Consider the following 22,891-nt stretch of genomic DNA (forward strand, 5'->3'; position numbering starts at 1 on the left):
ATAGCACTCATCCCAAAAGATTATGGGCCATCTCCATTATCCTCTTTAATAATCCTTGAGGAACCACCAATAACTCACTTCTTCTCTAAACGCCTTTGTTTAGCCAATGTGTTTGCACATATTCATCTATTTTTCTCAATGATATATCAACTTGAATTTTCACCCACCTTTCATAGGATACACACCTAGTTGTCACCTAATCCACTGCCTGAGCCACACACTTGCCTTCACCCTCATGTAACTCACCCCCCACAATGGGTAAACAGGACATACAATCCTCAGTATTCGTCCTTTTTCTTTGTTCCAGTCTTGGCTACATGAGGTGAGTCCACAGCCCACACAGACACTCCTTAGCTTATCTTTCCTAAAGTTTAAGCCCCTCCTACCACTTCCTTAAGAGGTGTGCATTCAATCCCAACCACCCAGAAGACATGATGTTTTGTCTGTCTTCTAGGCACAGATACTTAGTCCTGGTAGCCAGGGTGAGTTTGGTTTATCTTCATTTATTTATTTATTTGTTAGTCTCATTCTTAAGCAAATAGGTCTGTTTACCTGGAAAAAGGATTAGACCTTCAAAACATCATCATTCATTGCTTAATAGATACGGTCTTGGTCTGTCGTTCTGTTAGCTGAGGGTTCGCGTTCTGCAGTGGTTTTTTGTGTGAAAATTTAAACAAAACATATTTTTTAGAGATTCTTTTTAACTTCCTGTGGATTGGCATCAGGAACTGGTGATTGCTGGGTGTTTATAAAGAATGGGTTATTCGCTGCTAGGCTGCCATGATGGAAGAAAGCATGGCATGTCCTACTCCTCATCTGATGAAGGGAGGGATGGGTAACAAAGAAGCAAGTCAAGGTTCTGCTCATCACAGGTACAATTGTCTTAGATAAATCTAGGGGAAGAAATAACAGTGTTTGATTGGCAAAACACTGGCAAAGGCAACCATGGCTGAAAAGGCTTGCATAAAGAAACATGACCATCACCACAAGAGTAGAGGTCGAGAACCTGACTCACATGACTTCAGTTCGGAGAGTCCAGTGTCCAAAGGAAGCTCGACCTCCCAACACATTCCAGTATGTATGTTGTGAAGATATGGGGCAAATATTGAACATCTGCTTGAAAAATAGGGTTTTCCGATAGCAGCTCAAGAGCAAGAGTCTTCTACAAATCTGTTTCCTCAACGTGGTAGGCTTTGAGGAATGGTTCTTCCCCTGGACAAGATTGGCATCATCTTTCAATACCTAGATACATGCAACAAAATGCATTTGATGATAATGGTAGAACGCTACTGCTGCATGCCTACAAAACTGATTCCATGTTGGCCTCCTTGACTGGAAGAACATCAGTGAATCCAGAAGGCTGAACTCAACATAGATGTGATGAAGAAGTCATATGCTGTAAACAATCTGTTATTAAGAGCAAGAGCATACATGGTATGTACAGATTAATTCTTAGTAAGGGATTTTAAATATTTGGCACAGCAATTCAGGAAGGTGATGGCTGTTCAGCTTTTCTGGAGCAAATGTAACAAGCTAGGTTCTTGTAAGACATCGCTTGTGATAGTATTAAAGCTGCAGCCTTATCTTCATGGGCTATAGTGATGGTATTTGACCTTATGGGGATGATAAGGAAGGCTGAGGGAGCTGAAAAATCTGCTTTGGTAAACATTCCATTTATGGCAATATTACTTAGGGGAGACCACTTGGAACATGTGATTATCAAGGCATTTAAACATAGAAAACATGCTTGTCCATATATGGTAAATAATCCGATCCATTCCGCTATGGAAATATTTTGTTACATAAGGGAGTTTTAGAAAGGATGATAATTACCCCAAGGAGTGTCTTGGCACTATGGATTATCGTTCAGCATGGGAATAAGGACTGCTTAAAAAAATGTGGATTCTTCTGCAAATTATTATCAATTTTCAAGATCTTCTCGACTGATTCACTTTCATCTAAGAATGTCTGAACAAAAAGGGATACTAGGACCAATCCAGCAGAACAGAAGCAGCAGAGGTCCTGACTTTTGAAGACCTGGGAGGATCAGGGTCCAGTAGGAGGCTGTATAGATGACTGTGCTACAGTTTGGCTGAAAAAGCTTGTTAGAATAATGAGTTCTGGAAGTGGTGTGGTAAGATTATTTGATAGACTTTATCTACATGCCTCCATTGTCGGGTGTCATCCATGTGCCTATCCCCAAACACAAGATTCAGGATCAAGGATTATGAGAAGGCATTGTCTTCAGAAGAAGATGATCACTACTGTGCCAACGGAGGAAAAAGGGTCTGGAATTGTTTTATTACTTTTTCTCTTCAAGAAGATGACAGTGAAGTTTCATCCAGTACTCAATCTGAAATCTGTCAATAATTAAGTATGAATGGTGCACTTCAAATGGTTTGTGTGCAGATTATTATTCCTCAGGTCCAGCTGGGAGAGTTTCTACAAACCCTTGATTTTTAAGATACCTACCTTCACATTCCTGTGAGAAGGTGTCATCACAAGCTTTTGAGATTTGCAGGTGAAGGGCGGTATTACCAGTTTTATGTACTACCTTTTGGCCTCAAATCAGCACTTTAGATTTTCACTGAGCACATGGTTGTCTCACTGCAAAATAGGGGTATTTGTCCTCACCCCTACTTGGACAATTGGAGGTTCATTCTCTTTCAGTGAACAAACAAAGGAATCTACTTCTCACATGCTTAATGCAGTACAAGATAACTGGCTTTGGATCAACTTTGAGAATTCTAATTTGCGATCCATTAAGGAAACTGAGTGCAATGGCGCCGTCTTCACACAGACCTAGGGTGTTTGGTTCTCCCTGACCACATGATTCTGAATTTACAGTGTTGTGAAGGAACACACAGAGAGCGGTAATTGCAAACACAACAGTGATGGACAGAATGTGGATCAATGTCACACATTCACCCCAGTCCAAAGATCTGGGCCCAAATCCATCGTTTTTCCACTCCACACCACCCTGGGTTAGACAATGGCGATATGCAAATCAGCGCTGACCCTGTGCCCCATGGGAACAGTCCAGTCCGAACTACAAAAGCCATGTCCTTCCCAGAACGGAATCAAGCATCCGAGGACCGGCCCGGTTTCGAGGTAACACCTCTCATCAGCCCGGCTAGCTTGACTCCAGTGGTGTGGAGTGCCTGGGACTCACGTCTGAGCATCCCCAGTACACTTAGAGCGGTAATTGCAAACACAACAGTGATGGACAGAATGTGGATCAATGTCACACATTCACCCCAGTCCAAAGATCTGGGCCCAAATCCATCGTTTTTCCACTCCACACCACCCTGGGTTAGACAATGGCGATATGCAAATCAGCGCTGACCCTGTGCCCCATGGGAACAGTCCAGTCCGAACTACAAAAGCCATGTCCTTCCCAGAACGGAATCAAGCATCCGAGGACCGGCCCGGTTTCGAGGTAACACCTCTCATCAGCCCGGCTAGCTTGACTCCAGTGGTGTGGAGGGCCTGGGACTCACGTCTGAGCATCCCCAGTACACTTAGAGCGGTAATTGCAAACACAACAGTGATGGACAGAATGTGGATCAATGTCACACATTCACCCCAGTCCAAAGATCTGGGCCCAAATCCATCGTTTTTCCACTCCACACCACCCTGGGTTAGACAATGGCGATATGCAAATCAGCGCTGACCCTGTGCTCCATGGGAACAGTCCAGTCCGAACTACAAAAGCCATGTCCTTCCCAGAACGGAATCAAGCATCCGAGGACCGGCCCGGTTTCGAGGTAACACCTCTCATCAGCCCGGCTAGCTTGACTCCAGTGGTGTGGAGTGCCTGGGACTCACGTCTGAGCATCCCCAGTACACTTAGAGCGGTAATTGAAAACACAACAGTGATGGACAGAATGTGGATCAATGTCACACATTCACCCCAGTCCAAAGATCTGGGCCCAAATCCATCGTTTTTCCACTCCACACCACCCTGGGTTAGACAATGGCGATATGCAAACCAGCGCTGACCCTGTGCCCCATGGGAACAGTCCAGTCCGAACTACAAAAGCCATGTCCTTCCCAGAACGGAATCAAGCATCCGAGGACCGGCCCGGTTTCGAGGTAACACCTCTCATCAGCCCGGCTAGCTTGACTCCAGTGGTGTGGAGTGCCTGGGACTCACGTCTGAGCATCCCCAGTACACTTAGAGCGGTAATTGCAAACACAACAGTGATGGACAGAATGTGGATCAATGTCACACATTCACCCCAGTCCAAAGATCTGGGCCCAAATCCATTGTTTTTCCACTCCACACCACCCTGGGTTAGACAATGGCGATATGCAAATCAGCGCTGACCCTGTGCCCCATTGGAACAGTCCAGTCCGAACTACAAAAGCCATGTCCTTCCCAGAATGGAATCAAGCATCCGAGGACCGGCCCGGTTTCGAGGTAACACCTCTCATCAGCCCGGCTAGCTTGACTCCAGTGGTGTGGAGTGCCTGGGACTCACGTCTGAGCATCCCCAGTACACTTAGAGCGGTAATTGCAAACACAACAGTGATGGACAGAATGTGGATCAATGTCAAACATTCACCCCAGTCCAAAGATCTGGGCCCAAATCCATTGTTTTTCCACTCCACACCACCCTGGGTTAGACAATGGCGATATGCAAATCAGCGCTGACCCTGTGCCCCATGGGAACAGTCCAGTCCGAACTACAAAAGCCATGTCCTTCCCAGAACGGAATCAAGCATCCGAGGACCGGCCCGGTTTCGAGGTAACACCTCTCATCAGCCCGGCTAGCTTGACTCCAGTGGTGTGGAGTGCCTGGGACTCACGTCTGAGCATCCCCAGTACACTTAGAGCGGTAATTGCAAACACAACAGTGATGGACAGAATGTGGATCAATGTCACACATTCACCCCAGTCCAAAGATCTGGGCCCAAATCCATCGTTTTTCCACTCCACACCACCCTGGGTTAGACAATGGCGATATGCAAACCAGCGCTGACCCTGTGCCCCATGGGAACAGTCCAGTCCGAACTACAAAAGCCATGTCCTTCCCAGAACGGAATCAAGCATCCGAGGACCGGCCCGGTTTCGAGGTAACACCTCTCATCAGCCCGGCTAGCTTGACTCCAGTGGTGTGGAGTGCCTGGGACTCACGTCTGAGCATCCCCAGTACACTTAGAGCGGTAATTGCAAACACAACAGTGATGGACAGAATGTGGATCAATGTCACACATTCACCCCAGTCCAAAGATCTGGGCCCAAATCCATTGTTTTTCCACTCCACACCACCCTGGGTTAGACAATGGCGATATGCAAATCAGCGCTGACCCTGTGCCCCATGGGAACAGTCCAGTCCGAACTACAAAAGCCATGTCCTTCCCAGAATGGAATCAAGCATCCGAGGACCGGCCCGGTTTCGAGGTAACACCTCTCATCAGCCCGGCTAGCTTGACTCCAGTGGTGTGGAGTGCCTGGGACTCACGTCTGAGCATCCCCAGTACACTTAGAGCGGTAATTGCAAACACAACAGTGATGGACAGAATGTGGATCAATGTCAAACATTCACCCCAGTCCAAAGATCTGGGCCCAAATCCATTGTTTTTCCACTCCACACCACCCTGGGTTAGACAATGGCGATATGCAAATCAGCGCTGACCCTGTGCCCCATGGGAACAGTCCAGTCCGAACTACAAAAGCCATGTCCTTCCCAGAACGGAATCAAGCATCCGAGGACCGGCCCGGTTTCGAGGTAACACCTCTCATCAGCCCGGCTAGCTTGACTCCAGTGGTGTGGAGTGCCTGGGACTCACGTCTGAGCATCCCCAGTACACTTAGAGCGGTAATTGCAAACACAACAGTGATGGACAGAATGTGGATCAATGTCACACATTCACCCCAGTCCAAAGATCTGGGCCCAAATCCATCGTTTTTCCACTCCACACCACCCTGGGTTAGACAATGGCGATATGCAAATCAGCGCTGACCCTGTGCCCCATGGGAACAGTCCAGTCCGAACTACAAAAGCCATGTCCTTCCCAGAACGGAATCAAGCATCCGAGGACCGGCCCGGTTTCGAGGTAACACCTCTCATCAGCCCGGCTAGCTTGACTCCAGTGGTGTGGAGTGCCTGGAACTCACGTCTGAGCATCCCCAGTACACTTAGAGCGGTAATTGCAAACACAACAGTGATGGACAGAATGTGGATCAATGTCACACATTCACCCCAGTCCAAAGATCTGGGCCCAAATCCATCGTTTTTCCACTCCACACCACCCTGGGTTAGACAATGGCGATATGCAAATCAGCGCTGACCCTGTGCCCCATGGGAACAGTCCAGTCCGAACTACAAAAGCCATGTCCTTCCCAGAACGGAATCAAGCATCCGAGGACCGGCCCGGTTTCGAGGTAACACCTCTCATCAGCCCGGCTAGCTTGACTCCAGTGGTGTGGAGTGCCTGGGACTCACGTCTGAGCATCCCCAGTACACTTAGAGCGGTAATTGCAAACACAACAGTGATGGACAGAATGTGGATCAATGTCACACATTCACCCCAGTCCAAAGATCTGGGCCCAAATCCATCGTTTTTCCACTCCACACCACCCTGGGTTAGACAATGGCGATATGCAAATCAGCGCTGACCCTGTGCCCCATGGGAACAGTCCAGTCCGAACTACAAAAGCCATGTCCTTCCCAGAACGAAATCAAGCATCCGAGGACCGGCCCGGTTTCGAGGTAACACCTCTCATCAGCCCGGCTAGCTTGACTCCAGTGGTGTGGAGTGCCTGGGACTCACATCTGAGCATCCCCAGTACACTTAGAGCGGTAATTGCAAACACAACAGTGATGGACAGAATGTGGATCAATGTCAAACATTCACCCCAGTCCAAAGATCTGGGCCCAAATCCATCGTTTTTCCACTCCACACCACCCTGGGTTAGACAATGGCGATATGCAAATCAGCGCTGACCCTGTGCCCCATGGGAACAGTCCAGTCCGAACTACAAAAGCCATGTCCTTCCCAGAACGGAATCAAGCATCCGAGGACCGGCCCGGTTTCGAGGTAACACCTCTCATCAGCCCGGCTAGCTTGACTCCAGTGGTGTGGAGTGCCTGGGACTCACGTCGGATGCTTGTTTCCGTTCTGGGAAGGACATGGCTTTTGTAGTTCGGACTGGACTGTTCCCATGGGGCACAGGGTCAGCGCTGATTTGCATATCGCCATTGTCTAACCCAGGGTGGTGTGGAGTGGAAAAACGATGGATTTGGGCCCAGATCTTTAGACTGGGGTGAATGTGTGACATTGATCCACATTCTGTCCATCATTGTTGTGTTTGCAGGTACCGCTCTAAGTGTACTGGGGATGCTCAGACGTGAGTCCCAGGCACTCCACACCACTGGAATCAAGCTAGCCGGGCTGATGAGAGGTGTTACCTCGAAACCGGGCCGGTCCTCGGATGCTTGTTTCCGTTCTGGGAAGGACATGGCTTTTGTAGTTCGGACTGGACTGTTCCCATGGGGCACAGGGTCAGCGCTGATTTGCATATCGCCATTGTCTAACCCAGGGTGGTGTGGAGTGGAAAAACGATGGATTTGGGCCCAGATCTTTGGACTGGGGTGAATGTGTGACATTGATCCACATTCTGTCCATCATTGTTGTGTTTGCAGGTACCGCTCTAAGTGTACTGGGGATGCTCAGACGTGAGTCCCAGGCACTCCACACCACTGGAATCAAGCTAGCCGGGCTGATGAGAGGTGTTACCTCGAAACCGGGCCGGTCCTCGGATGCTTGTTTCCGTTCTGGGAAGGACATGGCTTTTGTAGTTCGGACTGGACTGTACCCATGGGGCACAGGGTCAGCGCTGATTTGCATATCGCCATTGTCTAACCCAGGGTGGTGTGGAGTGGAAAAACGATGGATTTGGGCCCAGATCTTTGGACTGGGGTGAATGTGTGACATTGATCCACATTCTGTCCATCATTGTTGTGTTTGCAGGTACCGCTCTAAGTGTACTGGGGATGCTCAGACGTGAGTCCCAGGCACTCCACACCACTGGAATCAAGCTAGCCGGGCTGATAAGAGATGTTACCTCGAAACCGGGCCGGTCCTCGGATGCTTGTTTCCGTTCTGGGAAGGACATGGCTTTTGTAGTTCGGACTGGACTGTTCCCATGGGGCACAGGGTCAGCGCTGATTTGCATATCGCCATTGTCTAACCCAGGGTGGTGTGGAGTGGAAAAACGATGGATTTGGGCCCAGATCTTTGGACTGGGGTGAATGTGTGACATTGATCCACATTCTGTCCATCATTGTTGTGTTTGCAGGTACCGCTCTAAGTGTACTGGGGATGCTCAGACGTGAGTCCCAGGCACTCCACACCACTGGAATCAAGCTAGCCGGGCTGATGAGAGGTGTTACCTCGAAACCGGGCCGGTCCTCGGATGCTTGTTTCCGTTCTGGGAAGGACATGGCTTTTGTAGTTCGGACTGGACTGTTCCCATGGGGCACAGGGTCAGCGCTGATTTGCATATCGCCATTGTCTAACCCAGGGTGGTGTGGAGTGGAAAAACGATGGATTTGGGCCCAGATCTTTGGACTGGGGTGAATGTGTGACATTGATCCACATTCTGTCCATCATTGTTGTGTTTGCAGGTACCGCTCTAAGTGTACTGGGGATGCTCAGACGTGAGTCCCAGGCACTCCACACCACTGGAATCAAGCTAGCCAGGCTGATGAGAGGTGTTACCTCGAAACCGGGCCGGTCCTCGGATGCTTGTTTCCGTTCTGGGAAGGACATGGCTTTTGTAGTTCGGACTGGACTGTTCCCATGGGGCACAGGGTCAGCGCTGATTTGCATATCGCCATTGTCTAACCCAGGGTGGTGTGGAGTGGAAAAACGATGGATTTGGGCCCAGATCTTTGGACTGGGGTGAATGTGTGACATTGATCCACATTCTGTCCATCATTGTTGTGTGTGAAGGAACACACAGCACCTAGTGTTTATGCTTGCTTGCAAGTTTGCCAGTTTTGAGGGCATTCCACCAATGCTAGCGGTGGTACCATGAGCAAAGTTTCACCTGGATTCGATAGCAAGGTATCTCCTATCAGCATGGAAGCCAGCTTCCTAGGACTTAGAGTGCAGATTTCACCTGTCTCAGGAGCTCCAGGGGGTATGGGGGGTTGAAGACTCGCCACCTGAATCAAGGTTTATTACTTCCAACCCCTCAGCTCAAAATTGTAACCACTGATGCCAGTGGTCAGGCATGGGGTTCCACTCTTGAGAAGAAAACTCTACAATCCTCTATAGGCCAGTTACCACTCTTCAAATTGAAAGGAGATAGATGTGGTCAGACTGCACTTTTAGGGTTTTGCTCCACAGTTATAGGGAGAAGCAGCATTGATTAAGAGAGACAATATCACAGCAAAATCTTGGGTGAAATGTCAAGAACTCCTTCAATGTCTTTAGCAGAGGTGGCCAGCTCACTTTTCTGGTGTGCAGAAGTGTTTTTCATATACATTAGGCAATATACATCAGTGGAGTGGACACTTTAAAAGCACACAGACTCAGTAGAATATTATCATCATCTGAGGGTTTCTCGCTGAATCTTTGAATTTTCAAAACACCGTCTTATCTTATTGCAAATCAGGAGAAAGCTCTATTGCTCTGATTTTGTGTAAGAACTTGGTTGGAGGGAGTTTGGAGAGTAGATGCCATGTCCTATCAGACGGAAGGACAGTCAAGTTCAATCTGAAAATGGAGGCCAATGAGGTGGTGAGAGGCCCCTGGACCCATCCGGCAGCCAGACAGAGGAGGACCGGAGACTGTAGTGGCCAGTGCTGTGCTGTCCCTGGGATTTGAGAAGCCTCTAGCTGGGGGATGCCTCCACTACTGGAGGTATGCCAGATTGTAAAAAGCAAGGTCTTTAGAACTTTATAGAACTGCGTATGAGCCTGAAGGCAGGAGATAAGAGAGAGGAAGGGTGGATGCAGTCGCTGAAAAGGCTCTACCTTCCCACCTTACTTTTCGGTATTTAGGAATGATAAGAAGGTTTTGACTTGAAGATGAAAGCTTTCTGGAGGGAATTAAACACCAAGACAGCAATTGGCTAAGATATTCAGTCATGCTTTGTAGTGCAGGGTAGTGTTTTAGATGTGATCCCCTTGGCAAGTCAACCATTGTAGAGCACCTCAAGGAAAGTGTATTTGGGCAGTGTACCCCCAAGACATAGAGACCCTAAGGGTTTGAGGACAACCTCACTGAATCTCACTCTACGAAATCTCATCAATGGAACATTACCATACATCTTTTCCCAAATGCAAACAGCACCACATCCTCTGGGACCGACAACAGTATGGAGGCAACAGCAGCAAGAGTACTCATCAAGGATGACCTCAAATCATGACTTGCCTACTTGAAGAATGACTTAATAAAATTACTTTCAGACAACTTGGCAACATTGATAGTGCATCTCAGCAAAGATATTTCAGAAGTAAAGATGGATTTTCAGGCTTTTGAGCAATATCCGGAGTTAGCAGAAACACAACAGTGAATGTCTACCAGGATCGACAAATTAACCACCACCTCAATTTGCTATGAGGAATCTCAAATAAAGAGGCTGATGACAGTATGCAAAGCTCTTGAGAATAGATCCTGTAGAGACAATATATGCATTAAGAACTTGAAAGATGGAAAGAGGGGTCCAACATTATGACCTACGCCGTGGAACTTTTCGAAGTTATTATGGGGGAGATGCCCAACAGTGAAATCACCACAGAAAGACCTCATAAAGTAGGAAGAAAGCCAGAAAGCAACACCAGCTGTCCCAGAGATATAGTGGCCATGCTGACAAGTTACAAATTCAGAGAAAGAATCATGGCCCAGGGGCAAGCTCAAAGGACCCACCAGTTTAGGATGAGTGGAGTTTCACTATTTCATGAAATGGCCACAGCTACTTTTCAACACAGAAGAGACTTAGAGAGGTGACTTAAGAGAAGGGCTGGAGGCAGCTGTGGTATGAATGCCTGTTCCTGGATACTCTGCAGTTTAAATAAAAAGATTTGGAAAACAAAGAGGAAAAGGCTATGCCACCTTCAGGAGGGAGAGAGTGAAACCTTTGACATGAAGGATCCCTTGCCATCGCAGCAGTGTCCAGTTGCAATGCTTTGAATGACATGACCTCATTGTCTCAGAAGAGAAACCAGGAAGCATAATGAAAAAGGCATCAGTTATGAAAACATGAACAGTATGGGCGAATACCATCAGTAGGATAGTATACAGTGAGACTTCTTAATCAGGACCTTACACATGAGTGGAGTAAGAGAATCTGATGAAGATTATCTTTGGTGATCAGGTGCGTCGTTTTGGAAGCTAGGGATGGCAAGTAAAAACAATCCACAGGAGGACCAGTGGATCTTCCCATGGTCTAACGGACTGCTACTCAAAGTCTGGTCCTTGGAGGCAATCCGGACATGATGTCCCCAGTTGGATTTGTTTTGGTTCAGTTAAGGCAGCTGGGGACTTAGTTTTTAGGGTCCCCAGGTTCTTCATACCCTGCAGTAGAATAGCAAGATGCAGACCAGGAAACAGGCTGATGACAATTGATCATTCAAACTCCTATCATTGAATGATAGAGGCCTTAATTCCCATAATAAAAGAGGCATAGGATAAAGATACCTAAACCAGGAAGACCCAGGATTTGTTTTTGGCAAGGTAGTCATTTCTGAAAGAAGCACACGCAGTGCCACATACAATGTTGTTGGGTAGTGGTGAAAAACAAAACGGCTAGCTATGCTGCCTAGGTGCAACCTGGGGGCTATCCCTACCTATCCCTACTAGACTAGTAATAGATCTGCAAGGGAGGTACATTGAGCTGAATATGGATGTTCAGGGTGAAGATCACATGTTCATTAACATGTGTGCCCCTAACTCACACCACAAAGACATTCTGACCAAATTTAATCAAGGGTCATGTTGACCAGCCGAGTGATTGCCTCTTAATGGAGTATCCGCACATAGCATGCGAACAAGACATACACATATCTGCCCAAGCTTCACAACATATTAGAGCTATGTTTAAACATCGAAGACACCTGATCTCTGACTAAGGACTGACAGACTCAGTCCACAAAGGATAAAGTGGAATAGATTACATTTTCGTCTTGAGGAAACTCTTGGAAGGTTACATAAGAAATGGTTGGATGGACAGTTCTCGATCACTCAAAAGTTGAATAGGAGTTGAGGTGGGGATCCATTGAGTGCTCAGGAAATGGAGGATGCATGCAAGGTTACTCAGGGATCGTGTAAGCATAGAAGAGCTTCATCAAGACCACTAGAACTCATAAGGAGGAAAGCTTGGCTGAGGCTATGCAACCCTGAGAACTAGAAGTGGAATACCGATCTAAGAAAACATCTTCTCATAAACAAGCTAAGGAGATAGCTATGCTTATAGGCCAACTCCAAGTACTGAGAATGACTGCAACAGAATATCCTCTCCTTTGTCTAAAACACATTTTCTACAAGAAAGGCAATGAGGCAGACAAACTGCTAGCATTACGACTTGGAGCACAAAGGGTAGAGCGCACAGATAGCAAAGTTACATTTACTTGAAGGTAATCAAGTGGCAGATGGGAGAGGCACAACAACAATCTTTTCTTTTTTTTTTGTCCTCATTCGCTGACTCGCCACCCGTTTCTACTAACTATTCCACCACTGGGCTTTTTTTTATCTCATAAGCTGGTTAGAGGAAGAGGCATAAACCTCACCTGTTCTTGAGTCTGGCCACCGAGATAGCCCACCATTCCAAGCCAACTCACTAAACCGGTGTGTCCACCTCCTCCATTATTTGCGACCTGGGATAACACATTGTGACTACCAGCGAGATATGCAGAGGCTTAATCATCGGACAACATCATTATTTACATTATATCTCATCCTCCCCTGGTCTATCTTACCCAAAACATAAAAGAAAGGGTACCCAAAACCAACGTTTTTTCTTAGTGTGATCTAAAATATCAAGCTTGGCTGTATATCTCATAGCCAAAATCCAATCAATTATTTTACGGGTAAGCGGAGAGACCCACTGCTTACATATCTCTCTACGAGCAAATAAAATAGCATAAAAAATAAGTTTCACATTGTCATTCATGCTTTTTTTCTTTAAATCATATCTCGGGCTTACCTCAATCTGCAGATTCAGAATTTGAGCAAGCAATTACTTACATCCTGCCAGAATTGTCTTATATTCGGGCAAAACACAAACATATGTAAGTCGTCCACATTGGGGGTCTTGCATTTCGGACACTCCACTACGCCACCAGCTTTAAATTTCGACAGTCTGCGAGGAGACCAGTACGCCCTGTGGATCGTAAACAAAAGGTTTCGCCTTAAGTTTGCAGGTTTAACAATACTGTAAAGCATGGCCATTGTTACTTGCCTTTGGTTCTCCGTTGCGATCTTCGGCAAGCATTCTTTCCACAGAACCTCCGGAAGCAAGAAAGGGCAATCTTCCATGTCCATTATCATCCAATACCACATGGCCACCTCCTTCTTGAAGACCCCCTCTGTTCCAAGCTTTACCTCAAAGTCATTTTGTGTCCCAATGATACTTTCTGGATCATTTGCCCAGCTCTGAATCTGCAGATATTTGTATCTTGAATAAACTTGTCCCCACATTTGCTGACATTGACCCCAAGTAACCAACTTGCCCTCCTGGAACAAATCCTCCCATCGCTGAAGTAAACCTGCTCTCTTTAGCAGGAGTGCCAAAGCATCCTTTGTCCAAGACGGAGATCCAGGAGAATCCCATAGAGGAGCCATATAACTAAAATACGGTAACTTTAATAACCTCCTTATCTTATACCAAATCTCCACCAGATCCCGAAGGACCTTAAGCCTGACCTTCTTGAAAAACGTAGGGTCTGAAAACTTATACAAAAAAACAAAATCTTTATAGTCGCAACTTTTCAACATCACACTAAATATTCCTCCGATCGTTGATGTATTCAGGGTACCCAACAGCATCCTACAGTTTTTTAAGCAAAAAGCCCACACATACATTTGCAGGTCGGGGGCCGCCAAACCTCCTTTACTAAATCTCCTCCTTAGTTTTTTCCAGGCGAGGCGTGACCCCTTTGATGCCTAAATATATGAAACTATCTCACTCTGCAATTTGGCCGCCATTCCTTTCTGAACCCAAGGGGGATAGTCTCAAACAAAAACGTAACCTTCGGCAAGATCACCATCTTCACTAGATTGGTCCGGCCATATAGCGACAATTGTAAATTCATCCATCCCTTAAGAGTGGCCGAAACTTCTTTCTTTATCTTAAAAAAGTTTACTTTAGCAAGGCCCCCAATGCTGTGGGTAATCCAAACCCCCAAGTATCTCATTTCTGGCTTGCTAACTAGCCTTTCTGTATTTAGATTCCAAGCCATAATCTCAGTTTTGTCCTGATTTATCTCGTAGCCTGAAAAAGCTCCAAATTCCTTAGTTATTTTTACTAGGTCCTCCAAAGACTGACGCAGATTAGAAGAGTAAATGATAATATCATCTGCATATAGGCCCATTTTTTTCGACCAATCGCCAACCACAAAGGGGGGTATCCTCTCAGAACTCCTAATTCTACAAGCTAGTAGTTCTATGTATAAATTGAATAACAAGGGCGACAGGGGACACCCTTGTCTTGTCCCACGTATTATTTTAACGGATTGGGTTAGTATGCCATTGACCAAAACACGTGATGTCGGGGAACAGTACAAAGAAAGGAGGCACTCAGTAAAATTCTTTCCCAACTTAAGATGTTGCAAAAGTGCTTTTAAAAAAACCAAATTAACCCGATCAAAAGCCTTGGCGGCGTCCAAAGCAATCACCTCCAAAGGGAGTTTATGAGCAGAAGCCAATTCCGATGAGAGTAAAAGTTAGTTCTTTCAAATACTGCCCCTTAATAAAGCCTTTTTGATCTTCATGTATCAACTTGGGGATAACCCTGCTCAATCTACCTGCCAAAACTTTTGAAAAAAACGTATAATCACAATTTAGAAGTGATATAGGTCTGTACGAATCCATACACCTGGGTGACTTTCCTGGTTTAGGTATCAGAGAGATTGTTGCCTCATTCCAGGACCTTGGTATGGCTGCTCTACCATTAAAGACCTGATTAAACAATTGACACAGTGTAGGAGCAAACACATCTACCAACACTTTGTATACTTCGGCCGGAAGACCGTCCGGCCCTGGTGCCTTCCCCCTTTTACTGTCTTTAATAACCCTGGCCACCTCTGCTCGAGATATTTCTCTATTTAACACCCCCACCAGGTCGCCAGAGAGAGGTTCCATATGCTGTAGCCACCCCTCCATCTCGGATTATCTTGGGCACAGATCATCCCTATATACTCCTACAAAAAACTCATGAAAAGCTTCTGCAATACCTTTGCTGTCCGTTATAACAGCTCCTGAGTCTATCTTTTTAATTTCCTTTATTTGATTCCTTACCAGATCTTTTTTAGCTTTCCATGCTAACAGTTTGCCACACCCTTCCCCGTAAGAAAAGTGGGCCAACTGACTAGCTTCCCATTTTTCCTTAACTCTTTGTGACAGTACTGTTGTTAACTCTAGCTTTAATTCAAACAGCTTATTTTTTGCCTCCTCGTTCATTGTATGGCCCCCTAAGCTTGCTCCAATAACTTCACATGAACGGATTTCCTTCTCTAAATCCAACACCTTCCTGTAATACAATCTTATCTTCTTAGCGCCCTGAGCTCCCAGTCTCCCTCTCAAAAACGCTTTACAAGTGTCCCATACAACTTCTAATTCAGCTGATCCTTCATTTTTATCTAAAATACTTGTATCTCATCTCTGAGAACTTCTAAATAGTCCCTATCTAAGAGGATTGTACGATCTAGTCTCCAGGTTGAAATCAAACCCTCCGCCCCTAACTCTAAATTCATCCCCACAGCTGAAGGGTCTGAAATATGGGCCCCTAAATGTTCCACCTTCGTAACCCAATCCTTCAACCTCACATCAATCAGAAAGTAGTCTATACGAGACCTATGATTATATTTTGTATTATAGAAAGTAAATCCTAACTGCTGACCTGCTTTTATTCTCCAGATATCACATAAGCCTTGTTGCGCCATAATCAACTTTATTCTAGACGACATCTTTCCATTTACCACAGCTCTACTATTTCCCAACCTGTCTAACTTACAATCCAAAACCGCATTAAAATCTCCAGCCATAATTATTTTGCCTGAAAAGTCTAATAATTCCCCAGCCAGCTCATCTAAAGGGGTTTCATCGTCTAAGTTTGGCTCATAATATCCAGCGACTACCAACACTTCCCCTGCCACTCTTAATTTCACGATCGCCCACCTGCCTCTTTTATCTGCTATCTTATCTTCCGTAACAATGTTAACCCCTTTCCTAATCAAAATTGCTACTCCCTTTGTAACTATTTCTTGGGGTGTAAAAAAAGCACTAGCAATCCAACGTTGCGCAGAAAAAATCTCCTTGCTTTCTTTTTCAGACAAGTGCGTCTCCTGTAAGATGATCACATGCGCAAGGGAATCCTCTAAATACTTCAATATCAGCTGTCTCCTGGACTTCACTCTTAAACCATTAACATTCCATGTAAGGAACCTTAGTTCGATAGAGTTAACCCCACTCATAACAACTTACCAATTTCTCTCACTTTTTGGTGGCAAGGATGCTCCTGAGGATATTTTTCTTTTCTCCCACTCTCCTTCCCCTCTCCGTTCCCCCCTGCCTACCCCACACCCCTCTCCCCCCCTCTCCCCCAACCCTGAAAAACCCAACCAAAACACCCATGGCCTTGGCCTTGTGGATGTCCCTAGTGGCGGTGCACCACATTTTACCTATATCTCATTATCCACCAATATCAGTGCCAGGCAGTAATCTGACCTTCCTTAACCTGCTCACCTTCACCTTGCTTACTTGCTACTCCCCTTGACATTGTTCCAAAAAGGCATCCACCTCTTCAACTCCCCGAAACGTATACATTTTATTCCGCCACATTATCTTTAGAAAAGCTGGAAATGTTAATTGGACAGTAGCCCCCAATGCTCTAAGCAGCTCCATACGTTTCCCTAACTCCCATTGTCTGCTTGCTGTAGCGGGTGATAAATCTGACCTTATATGTACTGCAATTCCATCCACCATTATACTCTTCCTCTTAAGAGCAGATGCCAAAATCTTTTCTTTCAAATTATAAGTCAAGAAGTTAACAAGTATCTTTCTAGGTTTGGAGCGGTTTGGGTTCAACCGGAAAGGATCTCGATGAATCCTCTGAATATCACGCAACAGTACCTCTTCCGTTTCCTCTATCTGTAACTCAGTCTTAAGCAGTTGCACTACATAGTTCTTTATATCTGACCCCTCTTTTCATTCTGGTAACTTCAAAATGTTAAGGTTATTTCGTCTTTTCTTTGTGTAAAAATATCTACACAGCGGACACTGGAAATAAATAAGACATAAAACATAATCTTTGGGGTGTAATGGGCATAACTATTTGCCTACAATGGAGGGTGGAAATCAAATGCATGTATTGAAGCTCAGGAGGTCCTCCTTACCATCACAGCAAAGAACTTAAACAAGACACCAGGCCCCAAAGGATTCCCAGTGGTATTTAATAGGGAATATATGGGTCTATTATTCAACCCACAGTGATTTAACTCTTTCCGCAAGTGTTCTGGATTTATACCAATGAGTGAAGCTGACATCATGCTTATTCCAAAACCTGGGAAGGAGCTGGAGGGGTCTAACTCTTAATGACCTATAGCACTCTTGAACACCAAACTAACATATTACTAGAGTTCATACTAATAGATTAGATAAAATGTTGTCTCCATTGGTCGAGACTGACCAGGTGGGCGGGGTTCAGGGTAGTCAGGGCTTGTACAGTATTCACATGGTTGCACATTTGATTGCAAAGAGAAAACAGAATTGAATCCCAGCCATTCTAGTATTGCTGGATGCTGAAAAACGTTTGATAGAGTGACCTGGGATTACCTGGATGCAATCCACTGTAAAATAGACGCAGACCCAAAATGAATGGATTGACCTTGTCCAATTGCTGATCCACTGTATCCTGGTTCAGAGTGAATGGAATTAGCATTAAGTCCTGCCACCAGAGAGGCACAAGACAGACTGTCCCTTGTCTCCCATCTTAGGTACCCTGGCAATCGAGACCGTAGCTTCTTAGATAAATATGCAGGCTTTGGTAAAGAGAGTAACATTCGGTGGCGCAGAGCATAATATTTTCTCACAACGCTCTCCTTACAATCACTGAGCCAAAAATCACCCTACAGACACTAATGGATCTTGAAAAACTTTGTAATGTTCTCTGGCTTCAAAATAAATAAAGGCAAGTTAGAGATCCTCAATATTAATCTCCCCCCAGAGATGGTGTGAAAGCTAAAAGGACAATGTCAGAGAAATGGGCCCACACATCAATTAAATACTTTTTTAAAAATAATGATTTTTATTGATTTTCCGCAACAAAGCATTGGTAATTTCCACATTACAGCAGTTTATTTTAGGTATATTGATGATACAAAAACACTAACTTGAATGACTTGGGTGGGATGCCCGGAGAACTCCAGTCAACATTTAAGGCTGAATCATCATATAATCTATAATTGTACACATGTGCATGTTAAAGTACCTTCACCTACAAAATCGCATACAGAACTTCTGTTCAGCAAATGGTCTCACGTGTAAAGTCGATACAATTTCACATCAATTAAACACTTAGGACATAATTCCCAAATTTGCTAGGAGACAGGGCGAAACCCACCCTTTCAAAATGTCGATAATAGCAGACTTGGCTAAATCGTGTAAATTATACATTTTATGGTTAGAACATATTATGTAATCAAGTTGAACATACTACCTCGACTACTTTATCTCTTTCACATGCTACTAACTTTTGACCAATTGACTTAATTAAAGTCCATCCAAAAGCTGATATTACCCTTTGTTAGGGCAGATGCTCGGGCTAGGTTACCTAAGAAAGAAGTGCTGGCCCTGGGAGAGAAAGACAGCCTAGCATGCCCAAACCTCCAGAAATATTACTGTGCAGCCCATTTACAAATAATTTTTGAATGTTTGAATGGTTGGTGGGAGAATTTGAGAAAATGGCTCCACATGGAGAAGGCATTGACTGGGCGCTTACTGTCAGACAGCCCCTGGCTACATAAAGAGTTCTGATCCAAGAATGTATATATATCCTAAGTAATAAAAACCTAGATCGAAATATGGGACAAACTAGTAAATAGATAAGGGCTTACTATATGTCCTTCACCTTACAAATGTATATATTTGGACAGAGAGGTGTTACAAACATCAAAGTGTACCTACAGTATTGTCCTGGTGGTTTCAAATAGGAGACCATTCATGTCTTGCAAGGAAATGTGCGCACTGGCTTGCGTTTCTTTACAACAAATTACATAGACCACCACGACTACTGAGAACAGACCCAGAACTCTGAGCTACATTGAGAACTATTTTTCCACATAATCCACATTCTTATTACAGCCTTAGCTTTATCTTATAACACTGATTTTGCCTTTCTTGTATGCTGGTTTACTGACTTGTTTTTTTCAGTGCACAACACCATTATGCACCTTTCAAGCAGTTGTTCCAGCAATGTTTAATTGTGTGCAGCCGCCCTAATGTTTAATAGGGCTGCTGTGCCCTTCACTCACACGTGCTCATGGAATACATTTGTTACTTTTGTAGATACTGAATATCTTTTATATCTTAAGCTGTATTCACATCCTTGAGAAAGCCCCAAGCTCACCAGGGGGTGAAACACATGTCAGTTGTCATTTTATGACAAACAGCTCATGCATTCTACACAATAAGTGGAATACAGTAATGTAATTACTACTAGAATAAAGAATATATTTTTCACAGCAACTGAATCTTGTCATCTTCTCAGAAGTAAAATGGTTGATGGGCGTTAAGCAACATATGATATGACTAAATATTGTTAAAGTCTTTGTTCTAATTTCCAACTACGAATATTGGGTACAACAGAGCCTATATCATTATTCACAAAGTTGATAACCCACCAGAAGCCAAAATTAGGCACAACACTCTCCTCTGTAAATGTTAAAAAACAATAATACTCAATATTTTGTTGTTAGGAAGATAGATGGTAGTAGTAGCAAGGCTGTTTAGCTCACTGATACATATTCTGTATAAAGCAAATGCATTTGGCTCAATAGCCTAACTTACATCACTTGAAAAAACAGCAGTGCAAAATCTGTAATCTCTAATCTTTATTAAGATAGCACCAAAAATGGTGCACATTCAATGTGTTTAATTTTGACCTAATGCAAACGTGTGGTGTAACAACATTAATGGCTAGTCTCAACTGTATTGTAAAATATCATGAGCTGTAAGAAACACAAAACAGAATGAAAAATGTAAGACCAACACAGTCGAAATAAGCATTAGCAAAGCCAACAGACCTGTCACTGGCAGTCAGCATATTGGCAATTCTTGCTTTGTTTTGCCATTGTATAGCAAAACTTTATTGTTTGGGAAGCGGCCGGACCCTCATAAATCTAAATTAGACCATTGGCTAAAGGCACAAATGTTGTTTTGGTCTCAAAAAGCACATATTGCCATAGTATGCACTGTTACTGAAGCTAACTACTTTGGTGTTGATGTACTCTCTGTGTAAAGGCAGGAAGGCAGACAGACAGTGGGGTGCAAAGACAGAGCACCCTCATGAGCTTATATTCAGAGCACGTGTGAGTTGCTGGCATGGTATGAGAAAGAGACAATCAGAAAAAGGCCACTACAAAATAAATTTACAACAGTGTAAAGCTAGAACGTGCCCGGTGCTCCCATCTGGTAGGAAGGTATTGCTACCACATCTGGTTCTACAAGCAAATTCAACACTAAAGTAATAATAAAACAAAAACACTGGCACGGAAGGGAACTACCTTGAGTAAGGAGGTGCTCCTTGTGAAAGGGCTAAATGCAGGCACTAAAAGTGAAGCTAGCCAGTGGCTGATGTAGGCTGACCCACTGCCCCATCCTGAATGCTGTAGTTGGCAGAAGCAAAATGTGAATATCACAAGAACAGACCAATGGATGAAGAGAAGTGGCTGAAAGATCCTTTATATAGGTACTTTATACATATAAGAGTAGAAAAATTAAAAGGTCTTGGTTAATGCCAGACCTAAAAATGCAACAAAATCACAAAAGTCATCAAACAAAAGTGAATAAAGGCAGAAAAATACTTGAATTTATTCTGCACAAATCGTAAGCTTTGGAGCAAGTTAGCTTTCAAGGTGGATCATCCTTGCTGTATCGATACAGCTCCAGTCCATGGATCACTTTAATTTTGCAGGCGGCTCTTCAACCTCATTTTGAAGGGAGTTGGGCTTTGTGTTATTCCAAAAATGCGAGTAAAGTCTGGCACTGACGAGTCATCGGGCAAACTAACATGGAAACTCCTCAGCATTGCTGTGAAGAAGAGAAACAGCTCCATGCGGGCGAGGTTCTCCCCCAGGCATATCCTTGGACCTTGAGAGAAGAGAAGAATAACACATTCTGATGTTATTTATGATCCAATTAAATTACTCAAAATTCAGAGCTAGAGGGAGGTAGGAGTGGAGAAGGAATGGCAGAGGAAATAAAAGTAAGAGAGGGTAACAAGAGAAAGGGTGTGAGTGAGAGATCTACTCAGAGCAAAGTGCAAGACTGTGCGGAGGGAAGGAATTAGTGGAAAAGAGGAACTGGAAGCATAATAGAAGCGAGAGGAAAAGAGAAAGATAGCATCTCATGATGCCATCTGGGTCTGATTTACTGTGATGCCTTTTTCATGTCAAAGATTGTGCGATGTCAATGCATGGTAGTGAAGGCAATGCCATTAGCCATGGCCGGACAGGCATTTCTACGGTGGGCTGGAGACCATGGAGCTGTGTTTAGAAAGCCCAGGGCCTCCCCTGGTGCCCCTGTCACTTTACCCCGGGGACAGTGCTTTAAATGGGCGGGTACTCACCGGTACTGAGTATCGGCACTTCTCAGATTTCTCCCCCTGAGTACCAGAACTTATTTTCGGGCAAGGAGAGTACCTGTACTCCCAGAAGCAGCAAGGCTCAGGCCCTGAAGTATGGGTACATGCAACGCAAAAACAGAAAATTACCCTTTCAGATGGTGCGTGTTTATGTGCTGCTCTGGCTGGCAACAGTTTGTGTATTTCTGCGCTGGGTACCTCATGCAGTGTTAGGTTCTCATCAGGCCCATTGGAATCAAAGGACTTCAGACCCCCCCGTTGTGTGTGGCAGCCAGGGATGAGACAGCTTCCCGGGCACACACACAGCTGCACCCTAGTACTTCACAGGTCTTTAAAAGACCGTTTGCTTTTTAATGAGGCTTTGTTGTTTTTCACTCCTTCTTAGAGGCCCTGCATCTCCACTTTGTCTATTGCTGGAAGAATTAGTCCCCCCCCCCCCCTCCCCGAAATTTGACTCTAGCTGCGCCTCTGGTTCTCACTGGAATCGCAACAAGAATGAGGATATGGTCAGAGGTGCCGAGGGTGGAACTGAAGAATCAGGTTTGAATACCGACGTGGGCTCCTCATCCTGTGATTCTGGACAACTCCCAGGGGCCTTAAATAACATGTAAGCTTTAAAGCAAATGTTCTGATTGTCATGTAAAGCGCTTAAATGCTCATGGCCCAAATTGGCGCAATATCAAACTTCCCAAAAATTAGGCCTCTGCAAGCTATGCACATGCTGATGCTTGCCATGTCTCTTATGTAAGGAGGCAGTTTGATATTGCGTGAATTTGGTCCAAGGGCATTTAAGCGCTTTACATGACAATCTGAGCCTTTGCATGAAAGCTTACTTATCTGGCTATTGTTAAATTC

General features: G+C 44.8%; 1 protein-coding gene across 1 annotated transcript in view; it reads right to left on the bottom strand.

The window, feature by feature from the left end:
* Positions 1-18,460: 18,460 nt before the first annotated feature.
* The window catches only part of LOC144799179 (cytochrome P450 2J2-like), a 488,767-nt gene continuing 484,336 nt past the window's right edge, over positions 18,461-22,891 (bottom strand). The window contains exon 9 of the mRNA XM_078670429.1: positions 18,461-21,543. Coding sequence (XP_078526555.1) covers positions 21,356-21,543 — 188 coding nt within the window. The 3' untranslated portion in view covers positions 18,461-21,355. The remainder of the gene's footprint in view (positions 21,544-22,891) is intronic.

The sequence above is a fragment of the Lissotriton helveticus genome, chromosome 12 (assembly GCF_964261635.1).
Source record: "Lissotriton helveticus chromosome 12, aLisHel1.1, whole genome shotgun sequence".
NCBI lineage: Eukaryota > Metazoa > Chordata > Amphibia > Caudata > Salamandridae > Lissotriton > Lissotriton helveticus.